Source organism: Lytechinus variegatus, chromosome 3 (assembly GCF_018143015.1).
Source record: "Lytechinus variegatus isolate NC3 chromosome 3, Lvar_3.0, whole genome shotgun sequence".
Classification (NCBI taxonomy): Eukaryota; Metazoa; Echinodermata; class Echinoidea; order Temnopleuroida; family Toxopneustidae; genus Lytechinus; species Lytechinus variegatus.
The window spans coordinates 30,371,298-30,390,856 of NC_054742.1; the positions used below are offsets into that span (position 1 = coordinate 30,371,298).

General features: G+C 34.3%; 1 protein-coding gene across 1 annotated transcript; it reads right to left on the bottom strand.

The window, feature by feature from the left end:
• Positions 1-902: 902 nt before the first annotated feature.
• LOC121410747 lies at positions 903-19,351 on the bottom strand. Its single transcript, XM_041603022.1, has 9 exons — positions 18,813-19,351; positions 17,564-17,698; positions 13,431-13,708; positions 8,374-8,530; positions 6,963-7,104; positions 6,185-6,330; positions 5,588-5,751; positions 4,885-4,975; positions 903-4,623 (listed from the first exon to the last, which is right to left on the bottom strand). Exons 1-9 carry the CDS (start codon positions 19,225-19,227, stop codon positions 4,253-4,255), a joined length of 1,899 nt encoding a protein of 632 aa, XP_041458956.1. The 5' UTR covers positions 19,228-19,351; the 3' UTR covers positions 903-4,252.
• Between the last annotated feature and the right edge of the window lie 208 nt (positions 19,352-19,559).

The following is a 19,559-nucleotide window of genomic DNA, read 5'->3' on the forward strand; positions in this document are numbered from 1 at the left end:
CAATTTTTTATTTTATATGAATTAATTATGCTAATATATTCATGAAATCATATTTTTGCTCTGATTCACTAAATAAAGCTCCTAGAATGCTATTTTTTGTGAAAATGTTCTTTATAGCATTCCTAACAATTGTGAATGAAAAAACTTCTGGCACCAAGACCGATTTCTTTAATAGAAAGAAGAAAAAAAAAGACAGATTTCTTATGTATTTTTTTAATTTCTTATGTATTTGTTTGTTTTTTTACTTTTTTTTTTTCGATGGAAATCATTCCAGACTTAATTCTGATCATAAACAAGGCAAAATTAATTAAGTTTATTCAGTAAAGTAGAAATGATACATTTATGAATTTTGTCTAAATACACAATTTGCATTGGATTTATACATGAAATCACGTTTATGAGCAATTTTGGGTCTGACATGCACTTACATAATGTTGCGTAGTGTCGTAACCGTGTACCCGGGCGTCACAAATTTGGTCTCAAAATTTGTGCAAGACTTGAAAGTAAAATGTCAGCGAGCAGCGAGGTCAAAAAAAATTGCGCAGCAGATATATCATGAAAATTGTTGAGGGGGCCATTATGCCCCCCCCCCTGGAGAATTAGGGTTAATACCTAATGTAATAAAAGGGTCCCATAGATGAACAGGAAGAGAATTGAAATTTAATGTCAAAATTAAGTTGTGCAGAAAAGTTGGTTAAGATATCTGTAAATTGAATAGAAATTTCACTGTTATCAGTGCAAAATTTAAAATAAAATATTTTGATAATTGTGATATATTGATCTTTGTAAAACATAAATCTGCCTAGTAAAAGTTATTCAGTACTTTCAAATACATGCTGTTCCCGTTTGTAGTGAAAATAAGTTAAGATTAACTGAAAGAAATGTCAGTTATTTTTATTACAATTTTATAAAATCATCTGTGAGAAAAAATTGAAAGGCAATAGACATATTTCTATCCATTGTTTAATAAACAGATATAATTCATTTGACTGATTTTGCTAATGTGTTTTGTGAATGTACTTCTGTCTTTGTAAATATTTGCATTTTGTGCATGTGGTAAGTAAATTGCTCTGCCAATATGGTTATTGACAATATTAACATTAAATGAAGAGAAAAATCTCTGAAAAAGATTCACGGAAAAGCATTGTCTCAAGATATCAGCTAGACATAAAAATATAGAGGCAGGACAGAGATAAACACACAACAAATTTCACATTTTAATTGAATGAGCTACATGTATGTATAATTTGCTCTTCCACAGTACAGCAATTATGATAATGAGGCACATATACGATGAATACCAGGCAAGCCTCTTTCAAGGCAACCCCCCCCCCTTATAGGTGAAATGATACGGTTTAAAGCCCATTTTACATTACAAAACTTCTCGTGATTATATGAAATAAAAGCACTTTTATTGGCTTTATTTTGATCAGGTGAAATCATGAGCCCAGTTTTAATAACAATATCAAAGCATTTTATAATAATGATGGAAAGGACTAAAGAATTTAACGGTATGATCTTTGTATGAAGCTGCCTAATAAGGTAAGTGCTCAAAGGTAAAAAAAAATACAAACAATACTGAGAGGGTACAAACCAAAGTTCACATTTGCACAAAGAATCGACACTCTGAAAAAAAAGATGTCACTGCACTTTTTCAAGATAAGTGCAATCATATTATTGACCCTTTACCAAAGCTTTAGATGGACTTTTTTGTTTTTAGATTGTTCTTTGGGCCTGATATTGCCATCATAAAATGATGAAAAGTGGCCCATAACTGCCACATATTAAAAGTACAAGGTTTTACATCAAGCTAATCAAATATGTATTAACACTATTTTTTGATCTGTCCATGTTGGGAGCTAAAGGGAATGTGTTGGCGGGAAGTGAATTCCACAGCCAGGCCGTCCTTGGTATATATGAAGTGTTTGATTTTGGGACAGTGACTCTGTAGGGTTGGGCAACTGCATGTGACGTAGTGAGCCCAGGTCAAAGTGTTGGCGATGGTGACACAATTACATGCCCTGAATTTGATTTTAATGACCAGCTTTGACATGCTGCTATTAGGTATTTGACAAATGAATTTTAAGAGAAAACTAAAAATAAAAGAAACAAAACTTGTTGCATTTCTTGCAAAACTCAGGTTTTATTGCAAAATCAAGCGACAAGATTAGCATACTGAAAAAAGGGAAACATACGTGTTGAATGATTTTGAAGATGTTTCTTTGAATGAACAAAACCAGGCTAGAAATAACATTACACTAGAAAGAATAATCCTGAAAACATTACATATTGGCAGGTAATTCACCGATACCAAATACTACTACTTCCAAATGGAACAAATACTTGATGAAATGGCATTATAGAATAAGTCAATGTTCACATCAAGTTGGATTAGATAAAAGTAGAATAAGAGAAACATGATGGTTTTGTCAAAACGTCTAAGAACAATGCATTTACAGATTTCCAAAGTTTTTATTTTGTTGCAGTACATATATACATGTAAGCAGCGTCTCATATTATGCACACTGAATTCTATAAAATGCCATATTCTCAGAACCCCTGAAAATGATTTTACTTGTGCCTTCACTATACAGTCAGAAAATAGAAAGCAGATTTCTATCAAACTAGAAATATTCCTTCATCAAGATTCACAAACAATGTTATTACATAAATTGGAGAGCTGCTCGCATAAGACATCAAAAACTTTGACGAATTTGTTATTCTTTGATGAATTTTCAGGGTGGACTTCACCTTTAAATTCTCACTCAAAAGGGAAAGCTCGGTTCTGGGAAAGATGACAAGTTACTTCTGACCACATGTTCTTTTCATTTTACAAAGAATATACTAAAATAATAAATAAACAGAAAAAGATTGCTCTTTTCATTCAGCCTCATATAGTAAATATTAAAGAAAAAATCTTAATACCTTTTTCCAAATTTGCATAGTTTTCTATAAAGTATTTCTATGTTAACATGTAAAGCAACTAACTATCTTGCGGAAATTGAGTTCCATAATCGCAAATGCTCATGCTAGAAATCAAATGATTACATTGAAGTAATAAAAAAAATTCTGACTGCTTTTAAAAGATATTTTTCTGACACAAGAATCACATGATCAGAACTAAGCTATACCTCCAACACAATTTGGTGGTAATTGTTGGTAGTAATTGTGACGATGGCAGTGATGAAGAGGGTGGTAGACATATTTGTACAAGTGTTGACATGAACAATGCTTATCATAAGAAGACTTTGATGGTGATAATATGGTGAAGACAGTCAGGATACTAACTAATATTGAGGATGTAAACAGTGAAGCAGTGTTGCCAATAATGACCATGGTAGTGAAGATGAAAATTCAGAAGAAAAAATGCAAAGATCCAAAATGGTAAATATCCAGGGGAGGATTTCATGAAAGAACTTGTCAGATGTTTTATCCAACATGTCTTGTTATATCCTACAGTTACCATAGTAACAGTTACTCTCAGCCAATCAAAATCAAGGAAAATTGTCAGATGCGACGACTTGTCAGACAAAAATGTTGATGAAAAGCTCCCCAGGGGTGGATCCATAGAGGGAGGGGGGCATGTCTGTCCTCTTTTTGACAAACAAGAAATACCAAACATTCACCCCCCCCCCATTCTTTTACCAAATCTTTTTAATGACCCCTCAACAAATATTGTTTTTCACAACACAACAACTAACACCACCAGCATCCTAACAATAGAAAAAAACAAGTTTGGCACTTCTGAATATATTTTTATAGCATTATAACTACTGTTCTGTAACTAGGACTTAAATCAAATAAATAATCATACAGTACAAACTATAAACCCCCATGAAACACATTAATATACAAAGTACATCTGTTAATGAAAAAAATAAACCATACGATCTTTTGTCAGTGAAGAAGAATCACAAGTACCTCATAATACCTTATATATCTTCTCTACGCAGGTTTTGATACCTGTCTGAAATACAATTTTGGACGGACAGGAATATCAACTAGTGATGAACAAATACTGCTTATATATACTACATGTATGAAAGGTTTCTAATGAAGTTCATATGCAGAGTTTTGAAAATCACTCCAGTTCACATGACAATATTAAAGGCCACATTTAAGTGTGTAGACAAGGTACAGAAGTTGTAATATTGCATAGATATTGTGTGGCATGGAATGTCTACCTGAGAATGTATTTCTCAATATTCTAGTCATGATCATTTAGAAAGAGGAGGTAATATGAGTATGCCATTCATTCCACACCCTTGTGGTTGGCATACTTGATATTAAGGTGCTTGGTGATCTCTTCACTGAAATAGAACCATTTATTGCCATGAACCTCTTTGTCCACCTTGTCTGGGTGATAGTGACTGATGGCCTTCAGGAGTAGCTTCTTGATAGCAAGTTTCTCATCTAACTTTGCCCCTGGAGCTCTGGGTGGCCATGTCTTGTAGATTTCCTTGATGAAATCTACATTACACATTTCAGAAGCCATCTTGGAGAGTTTGTCAACGTCTTCCATCATCTCCTTCAGGGCGGCTTCCTTTTCCTTGTCTTCTTCTTCTTCCTTGTTCAACTGCTTCTGGAAATTCTCGACAAAGGCAGTGGACTCCTTAAACCAATCTACAAGAATCAACAATACAATACAATACCAATCTATTAAAAGTTCAAGGACATATCATATTTTGGAGCTAGATGTGATTCAACTTAAATAACATAAAGATAGCTTGATTTTAACAATATTTTCCATCTTGCCCCCCCCCCAAAAAAAAAAAATAAATAAAGAATAGAAATAAATGGTAGCATTTGCATCAAGTGATGTGACTTAAACATGACTGTTTGTAACAACATGTTTTATTAGTGAAGTTATAAGAGTACACTCACCAACACCATGGAATGTCCTTGGAGTCATACTTAGAGCCAGCTGAATAGCTTTCTTGTAGTAATCCTTCCCTTTGGAAGACAAATTGAGCACCTAAAGGAAAACAATTTATTGCAATTAAGGTACCTTTAATGAAGTATCAGCAGCATTATGTTTGTATTATTTTTGTATATCTTAATCACCCAAGAGTAAAGAATATTTGTACTAACTTCAAATGCTCACAATTACAGAGTTGTCCATGATCAGCTAAGAGGCTACTATAATTTGACTTGATTTTGTGAGGGTGCCTTAATGATCATACATATCAGAATACATTAACAAAATGAGAAAGCTAAATATTTTTCACTCACATAAAATAACCCCATGGAATTCTTAAATACATCTTCATTCATTTCCAATAGATAATATACAAAGTTATTACACAATTACATAACTGAAAACAGATTTTTTTTAATGTATTCTTATGTTGCTTTATAAACTATATTACAGCATTCAATTTGTAAATGGAGGTTTACAAATATCCATTGAAATATGGTGATCACTAAAAAATACATACAACTTAAGAATATTGATGGCAAATATGCTTCACCTTTCTTGGGTAAAACCCTATCATATTTGAACTAATTATACATAGACAGAAAGCACAAAAGTACAAAAATATCTAAATCAAGTCCTGAACATTAAAAAGAGCTGTTAAAAACTCACCTTGCCATAGACACGTCCAAGTCGACTGTAAGCTATAGCCTCCTGTTCAAGGTCCTTGTCCCTGCACAACACAGCCGCTTGTTTGTAGAAGTCTATCACTGTCCAAATTGTATCAGTGTTCACCATTTCATCATTCTTGAAATGTTCTTTAAGCAAGTTATCAGCTGGGAGACAGAAAAATTTATACAAAATATTAACAGTGAATTTTGCATGAAAGTATAACAGGAATGTTTGGGATGGTGTTGAGTGGGACTTCCTCCACCCAGACCCAATTTCTTTTTCTAATATATCATTCTCCTGTCTTAAGCAGGACCCCTTGTTTTAAATCCTGGATCTGCCCCTGATATTAATGTTTTACCATAAATGTAAGTTTTACCTGTGCTGAAATAATTGCATTCCTGTGACATATTCTCTAGACTACAAAATGTAAAGAAAAACTCTTTGAGTTTTCTTTCAAGAATTACGTGGGCAGAAGATACAATACTCCACTAAAGAAAAATTCTCCCATCAAATTTGATCACTCTTTTGTACTATCATTTTTCCTCCAGGGACTGAAGGGGGAGGGTTGTCACTAAAAAAACTTTCTTAGGTGCAAACCTGTTGCTCGTGCCATGCTAGACTCAGCAACACATGTGTGGAGGTAGACATCTTCCAGTAAGACTTCCACTTCACCCTTGATATAGCTATCTCCTTCACTCAGCCTCTCTGCTTCTTGGATAGGAAAGTAGCATTCCTTCATGTACCTAATATACAGAATACACATTCATCAAGGAAAAGCATAATCTCCTCTTCAATTATCATGAGTTGGGATTTTAAAAAATTGCCATATTCAATAATATTAGATTGCTTCTGCTTCCTGAAATTAATATATCATGATTTCTTTTTTTAAAATCTTCTTTCGAATTTAAGAAATATAAGCTAAAAAATATGGGGAGGGGAAGAGAACAAAAAGACAGGAGGGGGGAAGAAGAGGAAGAGAAAAGAGAACGAGTAGGACAATAAGAAGGAGCAGAAGAAACAGAAGGAGTCATAGCAGAATAAATGTAGCCATAGTAGCAGCAACTGTAGCAAATAGCTTTAAGAAGTGAAGTAATTGTTAGAAACTTGAGATCAATGGCAAGGTAATCTTACATCGCCAGATCAATTAGACGTCTTAAAAATAATTGCAAATTTGAATACTGGTTTACTTCTTGCAACAGAAAAGTATGATATGCTTTACTCAAAATCAAACTATATAATTGCAATTGATCGAAAACAAGTTACTTGCAACACCCCTAAGTGTTGCAGTAGGTGTTCGTTTTTCCTATATTTCATATTGAATCAGAGAGAATCAGACACGAGTGAACTTATTGCATATCATGATCCAAATACTGACCTGTAACATTCCTTGTATTCTCCATCTTGCAAGGAAGTAAGACCCTCATGAAAGAGAAGTGTTGCATACTGAATGTATCCATTAGCCTTCAGTCTACAGTCAGGCAGATAACCTATGAGCTCACTGAAACCAGCTATTCTCTCTGAAAATTAAGACATCAGGAAAAACATTCAATTAAAAAATGAAATCTGTTCCTGAAACGGGCCGTTTTCAAATCTAATACATGTAGATCACTCTCAAGTCATCAGTTTTTCTGCCTCTTGAAATGTCAAATATCAAGCATTATATTTTCTTGCTCATCAAATATAACACTTTTATTGTAACATCATTATTTGTGTGTATGTCCCCCTTTAATTGCTGAGCAAAAATATCTTTAAAACAGTATTTGTCCTAAATCAAAATGGTGTAACTTGTCAAAGAAATTATGTTGAAGAGAATAACTTGTTAGAACAGCACCTTTATGTTTTGGATAGTTTCCATTTGAAAATGGAATCAATGATATCAATGCATTTAGTCATACCTGGGTGAGCATACATTTAATGAAAAATTGTCACTTTCTGAAAGTCACAAGCCATTTTCAGAGTTCATTTCAATGAATTCTCTTTCCAATCATGTTTCAGTGATGTGGTCACTTATCATTCATTAAGAAAGGATCACACCTGATACTTTGGTGTTTCATTGCACTGGTCATGATCACAATTCATTGTGATTTTGGAATTGCTATATCTATCCAGATTATCAAAACAATATACATGTATATGTTAAAAACTTATTTCTCAACTGTTGTGAGAATACGAGAAATGGTTAAATGAGCACACATAAAAAAAACAAGATACACTAAAATTCACTCTCAATATTGGATTTTAAAAATGTATCCTATAAATCCACATATGTTTGGATATCATTTTTACAAAAAGTTAGCCAATAAATTGACACTTCTAACAAGTCATCTGCTAAAAACTATTTAGTTGAAAAGAGAGATCACATTATTTATCCCCCTTTTTGGTTATTTTAAGATCCTAACGGGTACCCATTACAACTCAAATGAATATAATCATGTTGGGGTTTGGTAGTCTATTCAGTGGCACATTCATCAGTCTCTCCATTACTGTAATAAAGTTAGCGCTACACTTTTTGTAAGTTATAAACACCTAGTATATATGTGTACATGTATATACCTTAGCAGGCAGGGGTACCCATTTCCTCCAAAATAATTAGGTATATATGTTTAGGGGCTCATTTAACATTCATTTTCATCCCCTTGATAATAAAAACTGAGGGTATCATTTGTTTGCAAAAAGGTTAAGTTTTGTACGTTTGTTAAACCTGGTTAAAATTCTAAAACAAGTTTAATACAATGGGGGTGGAAATTTGTTTCAACCAACCCCACCACTCCTTCCATTATACATACCACTTGTGTTGAGCATTCCCAGCCAATCATAGATCTCATCAAAACAATTTTCCCATGACTCTTCCAGCTTCTCTCCCCATGATGCATTCTTGTAAGACCTCAGTACATATGCCATGCAGAAGAACTTCAAAGCTTCTTTGAAAGACTTCAATATATTCTATAAAAAAAATAAAGATAACACTTAACACTTAAATGACACATTTCATATTGAAACAAATAGTCTCCCCAAACTATTGATAGTGTGTGTTCCCAGCAATTACAAATAATATGGTGTTATTTCATGCTTTTCAGTCCCATAGATCCCATAGTCTGGACTCATTTAATAATCTTTGTTTGAAAGTTGTGGTAAAGACAGCCAAATGTGATACAGATCTCAATGAACAGTTGAGGTTTAAACTGTTTAATTCATCATCACATTTGGCACACAAATGATGAAGAGGATGATTTTAAAAAATATTTTTCCTCACCATCAATGTGTATGACCATAGAGCCCAGTAAACATTAGAACAAGTGGAGCGCCTCTGGCAGTCTCACCTGCATTACGCGATTCGATGTAGCAGCAGTGCTGACTTTGAAAACTGCTATCAAATAATCAATCACAAAGAACATAATTCATATAATGATACAATAGTATTTTCATTGACTCTAAATGACATTTGAATTTGATCATGTGACCTAACACTTGTCAGAGATACTTGATTACTCGTATGTCCAAGTTTTATGAACTAGATCCATACACTTTCAGAGTTATGATGGTTAAATTCAACAAATACCCCCAACATGGCCAAAGTCCATTGACCTTTGACCTTGGTCATGTGACCTGAAACTTGCACAGGATGTTCAGTGATACTTGATTACTCTTGTGTCCAAGTTTTATGAACTAGACCAAATACACTTTCAGAGTTATGATGGTAATTCAACAAATACCCCCAACATGGCCAAAGTTCATTGACCTTTAGTGACCTTTGACCTTGGTCATGTTACTTGAAACTCCGGCAGGATGTTCAGTAATACTTGATTAATCTTATGGCCAAGTTTCATGAACTAGGTCCATAAACATTCTAAGTTATGCTGTCATTTAAAAAACTTAACCTTCGGTTAAGATTTGGCATAGACGCTGCCGCCATCGGAAAAGCGGCGCCTATAGTCTCACTATTGCTATGCAGGTGAGACAAAAATTAAACCTTAGTAAAGATTTTGATGTTGATTCCCCAACATGGACTACGTTCATTGACCCTAAATGACTTTTGACCTTAGTCATGTGACCTAAAACTCAGGCAGGGTGTTCAGTAATACTTGATTAACCTCATGTCAAAGTTTCTTGAACTAGGTCTATATACTTTTGAAGTTATGCTTTCATTTGAAAAACTTATAAGATTTGATGTTGACGCCGCTGCCTTCCGTAAAGCGGTGCCTATGGTCTAACTCTGCTATGCAGGTGAGACAAAAACATTGCAAATGAAAATTGCTTTCATTGGGTTTAGTACCACCCACTCCCCCTCACTGAAATCTGACCCTAAATACCTATAGTGTTGGGCAAAAAGTACATCCTTTAAAAGGTATTTTCGTCTTTATACCCTCGTGTAGTTTTCTTAGTGAAATATATACCCTTATACGTGCGTAACATGCCCTATCTTTAAAAAGAGATCCTTTTTATGTGTTTCTTTGGTCGCACCTGGTATCCACTCGTCAATGGAAGTGCCCCCCCCCCCCCGTGCTTTGCAGTTACTCTGTCATGTAATTTTAATGAAATCTTGATAGAACATATATTTTGTACAGCCTGGTGTGTAAATTAATGACAATGTGTGGCTGCTTAACCATACATATTGTATACACTTAAAGGACAAGTCCACCCCAACAAAAACTTGATTTGAATAAAAAGATAAAAATTCAACAAGCATAACACTGAAAATTTCATCAAAATCGGATGTAAAATAAGAAAGTTATGGCATTTTAAAGTTTCGCTTATTTTCAACAAAATAGTTATGAACGAGCCAGTTACAACCAAATGAGAGAGTTGATGACATCACTCACTCACTATTTCTTTTGTAATTTATTATATGAAATATGAAATATTTTTATTTTCTCGTCATTGTCATGTGAAATGAAGTTTCATTCCTCCCTGTACACATGGAATTCCATCATTTTAACATTTTGTGCTTCAGGCAAGGAGGTCCTAATCGTCAAATTCGTAAAAATTGAAATATTGTATAATTCAAACAATAAAAAACAAAAGAAATAGTGAGTGAGTGACATCATCAACTCTCTCATTTGGATGTAACTGGCTCGTTCATGTAACTTTTTTGTTGAAAATAAGCGAAACTTTGAAATGTCATAACTTTCTTATTTTACATCCGATTTTGATGAAATTTTCAGCATTGTGCTAGTCTGATTTTTCTCTATTGATTCAAATCAACATTTTTCTGGGGTGGACTTGACCTTTAATTTTGATAAAATTCAAGGTCCGTAATAACCAGGTTAAACAGATAATTAACTAAAATGCATGAATTTCTCATCAAAACATTACATTTTAAAATGTTATTGTTCTTAGAATTCTATTTTTGATTATACATGTATATTAAAAGTTTAAAACTTTGTCAAATATTTGGTTGAAGCTTTTTCATCAGCCCAGCCAATCCAAATAGACCAAGGTTGAATGTAATTCAACATCAGGAAATGTTCGTGAATTAATAACTTTTATCAAATTAATGATCTGTGTATATCTGCATCCAAATGATTACTATGTCAGACTGCAGCATCAGAATAATCAAACCGAATCTAGTGCATCAGACTTCAAAACCAAGTGATTAAGTAACAAAAACAGGGAGAGGGGGCTTTGAAATTCAGGGGCGGTATTCTGAGGTCATTTTATCTTTAAAATATTTTATTTTATCTCTTAAAATGAAACTGGTATTCTGAGATGACATTTTATCTCTCAGATAGAATTTACAATTTTATCTTGCGTATATATTTTCTCTTGCGTAAATATAGATGATACGCAACAGAACAGTGCCTGCGTAGACATACCCATCGCGTATCTGGGTATTGCAACGCGGATTATGTACTTGCGCCCAAGTTACTTTGAAGAAAAAAATAAAATAAACTTAAAAGAGGGTAGGGGCTATTTTATCTCTTCGACGTTGATTTCACCAATATTTCTAGGTGAATTAACCCCAAATGTTGACGTGAAAATGAAGAAAAATTATATACTTATTGAGAATAACACCATAACGTTATTCCTGTACAATCAGAGAGTATTTCATACGACTTTTCTTGACTAATATTGTCTTTGAAATGATGCTTGGAAAGATGCGATATAGACTTCGAAAAAAAATTAGAGTATTGTCCTTTTTGTTAAAAAGAAATCCCTGTAAAGACGCGCAAGCGTATACTGCAAGCGTATTTGAAGTCAATAAATTGACGCAATCTCACCCCTTTGCCACACCTGGCGGAATGGATTTCAATTGGTTGAGTGACACGAGAGAGCTATAAAAGTGCGTTTCTAATTGGATATTGATTAAAATTGATTAAAAAGTAGGTGTGTCTTACAGAGATAAAAATGTTCTCAGAATACCAATTCTAAGGGTATTTTATCTCACTGATTTTAACGGAGATAAAATATTTTATTTTATCTGAGATAAAATGGATCTCAGAATACCACCCCTGACCTTTAACCCCCCCCCCAAAAAAAAGGTGGTTAACAAACCAAGAGTCTCGCCTGATTGATAAAATATGCAATATGATCTTTTTGACCCTTGACCTTTGACCCTGTCATCTTCAACACACTTGTGGTATTAATACCAAAGGATCATTTTTACCAAGTGTAAGCACAACTGATGCAGAAATGAAGAAATTAGAGCAATTTGAAGAAAACACGACCTTTTGGCACCTAGATGACATTTGAAACGTCACTATCAACATACACTGTACATGTGGTATTACCCAAGGATCATTTGAACCAAGTGTGATCAAAATTGATGGAGAAAGAGCGATATGAGACCAAGGTGAACAAAAATGTCAAAAAGGATGGGCATGACCTTGTATCATTTGACCTTTTGGCTCATACATATCCTTTGACCCCATCAACCTCATGGACACACAAGTGGTATTACCCTAGGATCATATAATGTATTAAAGTTTGAAAGTAATTCATGCAGAAATAAAGAAATGAGAGCAAGGTGAGCATGAACTTGAAGAAAGATGAACATGACCTCTTGTCATTTGACCTTTTGACCCCTAGATAACATCTGACCTCATCATTCTTAGAGGACCTATGTGGTATTTCCCAAGGATTATATACCAAGTATTAACTTAATTGATGCAGAAATTAACTTTAACATTTTTGTAACAGACCAACAGACTATTAAAAGGAAAAGTGATCATTAGGTCTCTGCCACACAGCCCACACTTCCTTCAGGTGAGACAAAAAAGTGCATAATGTCACAATCCCAATCAATGTGTATGTCCTATAACAGTTATGATACGGTGAATATACACAATAAAATTATTCACTGGATAAATTTTGCAATTTTGCATGTAATTTTGAATTGATTGTGTGCCCAATCAATGTAAAATATCTCTTTGATAAAAAAACAACACAGAATTGGCATAGAATTTTAATAATATATTTGTCTGTAGTTTTTTTTTATCTAATCAATAAATTTGTATGATAAATGCTAAAAGGGCCACTCTCAAAGTTCAAATTAAAGAGAGAAACAAGATTACATAAATTTAAAAATAATTAATTCAATTCACAAAGAATCCACAGCTAAGAAACGATTTGATAGTATCTTCACTCGACTAATAGTAGAATGTTAGATGACACTCATGTAAATTCACCAAAGCTGTAGACAGGCATCATAAATGAGTCAGGTGCATTGCTTTGTTAATAGTACATGTGCACAAGTCATCTTTTTAGGCATACTTGAAGCCCCAAGTAAGATATTACCATGAAAACTACAGTATAGCTGACTGAATTTGTCTACAAGTCTTAACTTGAAACAATGAACATTGACTGAATCAAAGGTCTAATTAATCAGTGTACATGGTGGGCTTACCTTCCCAGTTTCCTCTGTCTCCTTCTCAAGAGCAATTGTTGCTAGCTTCCATGATGCCATTCCAATATTCTTCAATGCTGATGCTTCATCTTCTTTGTTGTTGCTGCATGAAAACGCACTCTTGTAACAAGTGATGGCATTTTCAAGTCTGCTGATACGGACTGTGCAACCAAAATCCTCAGTAGCAGATTTGTAGAAGATGTTTCCACGCTCTCTTTGCTTCTCAGACCATGAAAGCTGTGTTTGGGTTGTTGGAGTTGCATTTGGACAAGTACTTCCTGTTAATTAAAATTTATAAAATATAAATATTAGTACCTTACATGTACAAGCCTTCTGAAAAACATAAGTAGTGATGCCAACCCTGAAAATAGCATACAGTGTATGTAAACAAAACAAAAACATATTTAGGGGGGATAAAGTATTTATTTTCAAGCCAGTTTTCATCCTTCAAATACATTTAAAAAAAGTATTAAAAGATTCTAATCAAGCCAATGAAATTAACTGCTTTGTACTTAGATTTGAGTATCGCTTTTTTCCTGATATTTGAAGTTTCTTTGTTAGATTTTAATGGTGAAATGTTTTTGTCTTTTTTTTAACTTATCACATGATGTACATGTATCAAACTTCTTCACAGAAAAATTGATAAAAAAAGAATCTCACAATGAACAAAGCCTTAGGGGCAATTCCAAGCAAAAGTGGACATTTTCCAAAAATTTATATGGGCTCTATTTCAAATCTGGTTCAAAATTTTCTATCAAAATTCATGGAATTTCATAAATACGAAAGGGGAGCATAATTAGCCACAATTTTTTTCTTACGCATCTCTTTACACGACCATACAAGAAATTCTATACATGGGACTACATATATTGTTATTTACTTAATTTAAATTTAACAGAAAACTATTGCTTGTTTTGTGAATTTTTTTTTTGGATAATCTGAAGGACATTTTACATCATATCAAACAAAAATTTTAAAATTCCAGTTCATTTTATGTTGCCGGTGAGTGAATATTTCTCATGTCACTCCGTAACCGGGTATGGGTTTACGTTTTAAGTTGTAATTGTTAATGTAATAATACACCAATTTTTTAATGTAATGCAGCATATTTAAGCTAGAACATAGAATCCAATCGATAAATCAAAATTATGACAGCAATTAAAACTTCACAGAGTTTGAGCAATATGTTTTCTCCTCAAATTTGCATGTCCATTTTGCATCACTCCGTAACCATGATTATGAATATTCATATCTCATTAATTCAGTGGATCAAAATAATGAATTTTATTATTTTGAAAAGTGAGTTTCAGCAACTGCTGTTGGGTACCTTTTCTTTGCAAATAACTATTCAAACATGGGTGATATCTTTGTTTGAATGCAAAAAAGTTGTTTCTGAATGTCACTCCGTAACCGTGGAACTGCCCTTAGTTTGACTGTTACAAACTATAATCCTCTCCATCTTCTCCATTACTATTACCGAGTTCATTTTAGAATCAGTTCTTTAACCCCAAAAAATGTACCCCAAGCAACAGATGAGTTGTAATATTTTTAAAAATTGATCCTGAAAACTGTGTTGTCAAAAATGTATTCTAAACTCAAAAAGAAATCAATGATAACAACCAACTATACATTATGTACTTTGTCAATCCTGATATGTTTTAGGCTGTTTTCCATCAAATCAAATTAAGGTTCAAAACTTTTGAAGAAAACCACAAAGCCTCAACAATACCTACATATACACACATACATGTAAATCATTTTATAAAACTCCAATACTATACAGTTATCAATACTTAACATTGCTTTTAGTTTTAAGTTCCTGCTTCACATTTTTTTAGTTTTTCACAAAAAAATTGTTTTTTTCACTAAATACTGACATACCCAAATGAATGATATTTCGAGTAAATTTCATGTTTAATTTAGCTGGTAACCCCCAGGGTAAGACTAATTGACAGTTATTTTTCATGCCATTGTTTGACAATTTGTGACAAAATGATTTAAACAATGTTTAAAAATCTGATTTAAAAGAAACTTATCTCACGTTTTCCCTTTAAAAAAAAAAAAATTATCAACCCTGCAATCTTGCTACAGTACATGTATTAAATCTTAATTAATCTTTACCCTCTGTCAAAAATTGTTAAAAAAAAGTAAAATCAAATGATACACAAAAATACTTTTTAATACATCCAATATTTTTCATTGAATTCTAAATTAAAAGTTGAATTCAGTAAAATATCATTGCATTTTAATACACAGGCAAAGCAATCTGCAGTAGATATGAAACTATCAGAATTACAGTATCACAAAGAATCGAGCACCATGAAAAGATCATAAATAAGAATTCAACCTTGTTAATCTTATTGAATACAAATTTTATTTTAACATCATGTGACATACATGTTATCATGATTATCATCATCTCTAAACCATAACCCACCCCCCCCCCCCCCTTGCACCAAAAACAATTTAGGCTATCAACCAACATACCGGTAATCATAATATTGAATAATTATCAATTCATAAATGATCAAGAGCAACAAAAGACACAGCTATTTGCTTTACATATTCATTATAACTTGACCATTCAATATTCATGACCCCCCCCCCCCCCTCACTACAACCACCATCCCACACACTTCCCCCTCTAGTCTCCACTGATTAAGGCTAATAAGTTGGGTATTATAGACCTTGACACTATAATGCCTTTTGTTTGCTAATTAAGGATTAAGGCCATTCTTTGATGAAGGAACAATAAAATGTGCATACAGCAAGGATTATGACAAACACCTTGGCCTGTGAAGAGCAAAGCTTTTGTTTGAAGGGATTAAGCATGAGGGAAGGGAACAATACTAGTATTAGGTGCATACAGATAGCATACATGTACAAGGCACTGCAAAAACCTTGCAAGTCAAATTTTGGTCCTAAAATTCATTTTAGTCATACCTTATAGTTATGCAAGTTTGTAATAAATAGCTGGTGTACCTTTTGCTCAGTATTGATTTATTGCCATTTATCAATATGTGTATGTTAAATTTATAAATCATTGGCAAATTTGCAATTCATTTCATGAAGTTTCTTGTCACTTACTCTTTGCCCAATGATTGAGCTTTCAGAACTAATACACATTAATTACTTTTATACAGAACATGACAGTAAGCAAAGGTCAAAGCAACAAACAACAGATGTCCAAAAGCAAGCCACCTTTCAGAAAAAATTGATCATTTATGTATGACCAGTGTAGAAATACATGAGGGCTACAGGCAATTTTGCCCTCGTTACAGCTCAAACAACGGTACCCCTAAAATTCCACTAAAATGCATGCTTTGGGGCAACCATTCTTTCTAGAGCTACCCTAGCATCTGTCACAAATTGCACATTGTATTTGTTATTACTGTATTCTATACTCTGTATTGATTTTTATTGGAATTGAATAAAACATTGAATTGAATTGAATTGAATTGAAATTAATATCTAAGATTTAGAGAATCTGTGCACCCATTCACTTTACACAAGATTCAGTGATTTTGATGAGAAAGACTGCATTTTGAGCGGGACACATGAAATGCTTAAATTCATATTTTTCCACCATTTTGAGTTGGATTTTGAATGAATACCTTTCTATGTATTGCATCTGTTAAGTGGTGGTCATTGCGTATCTTCTTTCACTAGAATCACACAGATAAGCATGTGCGCAGACAAGAGGGACTGCGCAGACTTGAGGGACCTTACCACATGCAACTACAAGTGAGTTAGTCTGGGGGCCATTTCACAGAGGTACAATCATGGTAGTTAATATGGAAACCTCAATTCTAATTGGCTGCCAAGTCATACTCATGCATACATGTACTCGTCCAAATTTCAGATACTTGGATGTTATGTGTTTTTTTCCTGATGAAAGTATGTAATTAGTGATGAAGCTTCTTACTTGGAACTTTTCAGAAATAACTTACAAATCATGCATTATAGTTCTTCTTTTTTTTCTACCAGTTGCATGAATTATTTCAAAAATAAGCTATTCAAAATATAATGACATGTATATAAATACTGACTGTAGGCTTACTTGTTTGTGCTAAATATACTTGACAGTGAACACTCTCATTTACTTGTTTATCACAAACAGTTAAAAATCATACCATTTTCTTTTCGTCCACTACATGGAGATGAAGCAGAGTGGTTTAATTGAGGTTCTATGGATTCATTGTTTCGTCCATGTCCCCGACGCCCTCCTCTTCCTCGTCGTCCTTTCTTCCTCTGTTTTCCTGTTGAACCTACAATGAACCAGCATATTTAGAGATTGTTGTCCGAAACATCTTAAGTATACAGTTAACCCAGGGAACTCCCGACCGCTATGCGGGCGGGAGCCCAGGACCTTACGTGTAATTGACCATACTCACCTGACTAGCGTGAAGTACAGTCAAAATATTAAAATTCTCCGAATAAATAGTTAAAACAGAAATCAAGCACTTACCACGATTATATGGATGAAGGTCTAACAAGTGGCAGTTTCCTGACATCTGGGCACACACTGGAACCTCAAAAAAACGAAAAGTTCTCTCCTTCTACCCCCATCTCGATCGACCATTTTTGTTATGAATCGTAACAAAATGGCTGATCGAGACTGGGGTAGGAGAGAACTTTTCGTTTTTTTGAGGTTCCAGTTTGTGCCCAGATGTCAGGAAACTGCCACTCGTTAGACCTTCATCCATATAATCGTGGTAAGTGCTTGATTTCTGTTTTAACTATTTATTCGGAGAATTATTTTGACCATACATGTACTTCATGCTAGTCAGTTGAGTATGGAATTACACGTAGCGGGCGGGAGTTCCCTGGGTTAGTATACAGTGTGATCTGTAAAACTGTTTACAAGTTACAACACAATCTAAATTCTGATTTACTGCCCTGTAAGTTATCACTGTAGACTATCTGGTAATCCTACAGCAAATTACAACAATGAAAATAAATCACAAGTATTGTAGAGTCAATGCATTTTATTTTAGGCAATGACAAGCAACCTCCATGCCATGGTCTATTAAATGTAATGTTAGATCTAGTGTTTTCTGAAAATTCTTTTTATTGTTCAATTTAGACTAAGAGAGAACAAAATGAATGAAAACAAAAAAAAGTTTCATGCAGAAGGTTAGGTTATACTTATGTAGGCATATCTCAATTTAATTCTGAAGTCGGGGTAACTTTACAATCCAATGATGTCATATTACTCATAATCGCTTGTGAGAGCTTGGATACACACTGTCTGTAGTGTACTGTTAGAACGAGGCATCACACTCTGTTCATGCCACTGGATTCTAAAAAAGGTAAGCCCTAATTCCTTTTCATGGATAATTTGGGAAGTGGGGATTGGCAAAAGGCAAATCTTATTTTTACCTTCATTATATTGTTTGTGACCTTTCGCTTTGTTATCTCCACTTGCTGAAGGTTGGTTGATGGGCAGTGCACTTCCTCGAAACCAGTCATTTTCACACAACAAATCGTCATAAACTTCAGTTTCTAAAGGCTCTGTTACGGATTCCTGATCAAGGATATGAACAGATTCTGCCCTGTAGCCTTTCGGTGCTAGATACAAGTCATAGACCACCCGATCCCCAACCCTAATCCGGCGGGTCCGGTATTGATCGAGGACGGCGGAGATGTGGAAGAAAGCATCCCTCTGGGCATCCCTCCCATTCGCGTCTTTCTCGCTGATGAATCCGAATTTCAACTCAAGTTGGAAATTTTTTACCACTCCTTCGACTCCAGAAGAGATGTGTTGCATAGATTCGGGGCTCCTGCTGAGTGGCATAATGATTTTCGGATGTTTAAAATCATTGATAATAAAAGAGCCTAAGTTATACGGTAGAAAGTTAGTTCCAATTCTGCGCCGCGACCGGTCGACCTTCCGCAACAGTAGAGAGAATTAATGAGTGACACAGCATGGCAAGACCCGGCGCGGCCGGCCAGCCCGCCGGAGCCGGCCGCGCGATCCTGATCCTGGCTGAAGGGGGGGGGGTGTCAGGGGATGCAGAGCCCCAGCTCTCAGTTGAGGCACCGACAAAGATACAATTATCAAAATTGGGTTTTTAAATGGTCTCTAAGATCCATGCCACACTCATCTGTTCACCCTTGTGAAGAGTC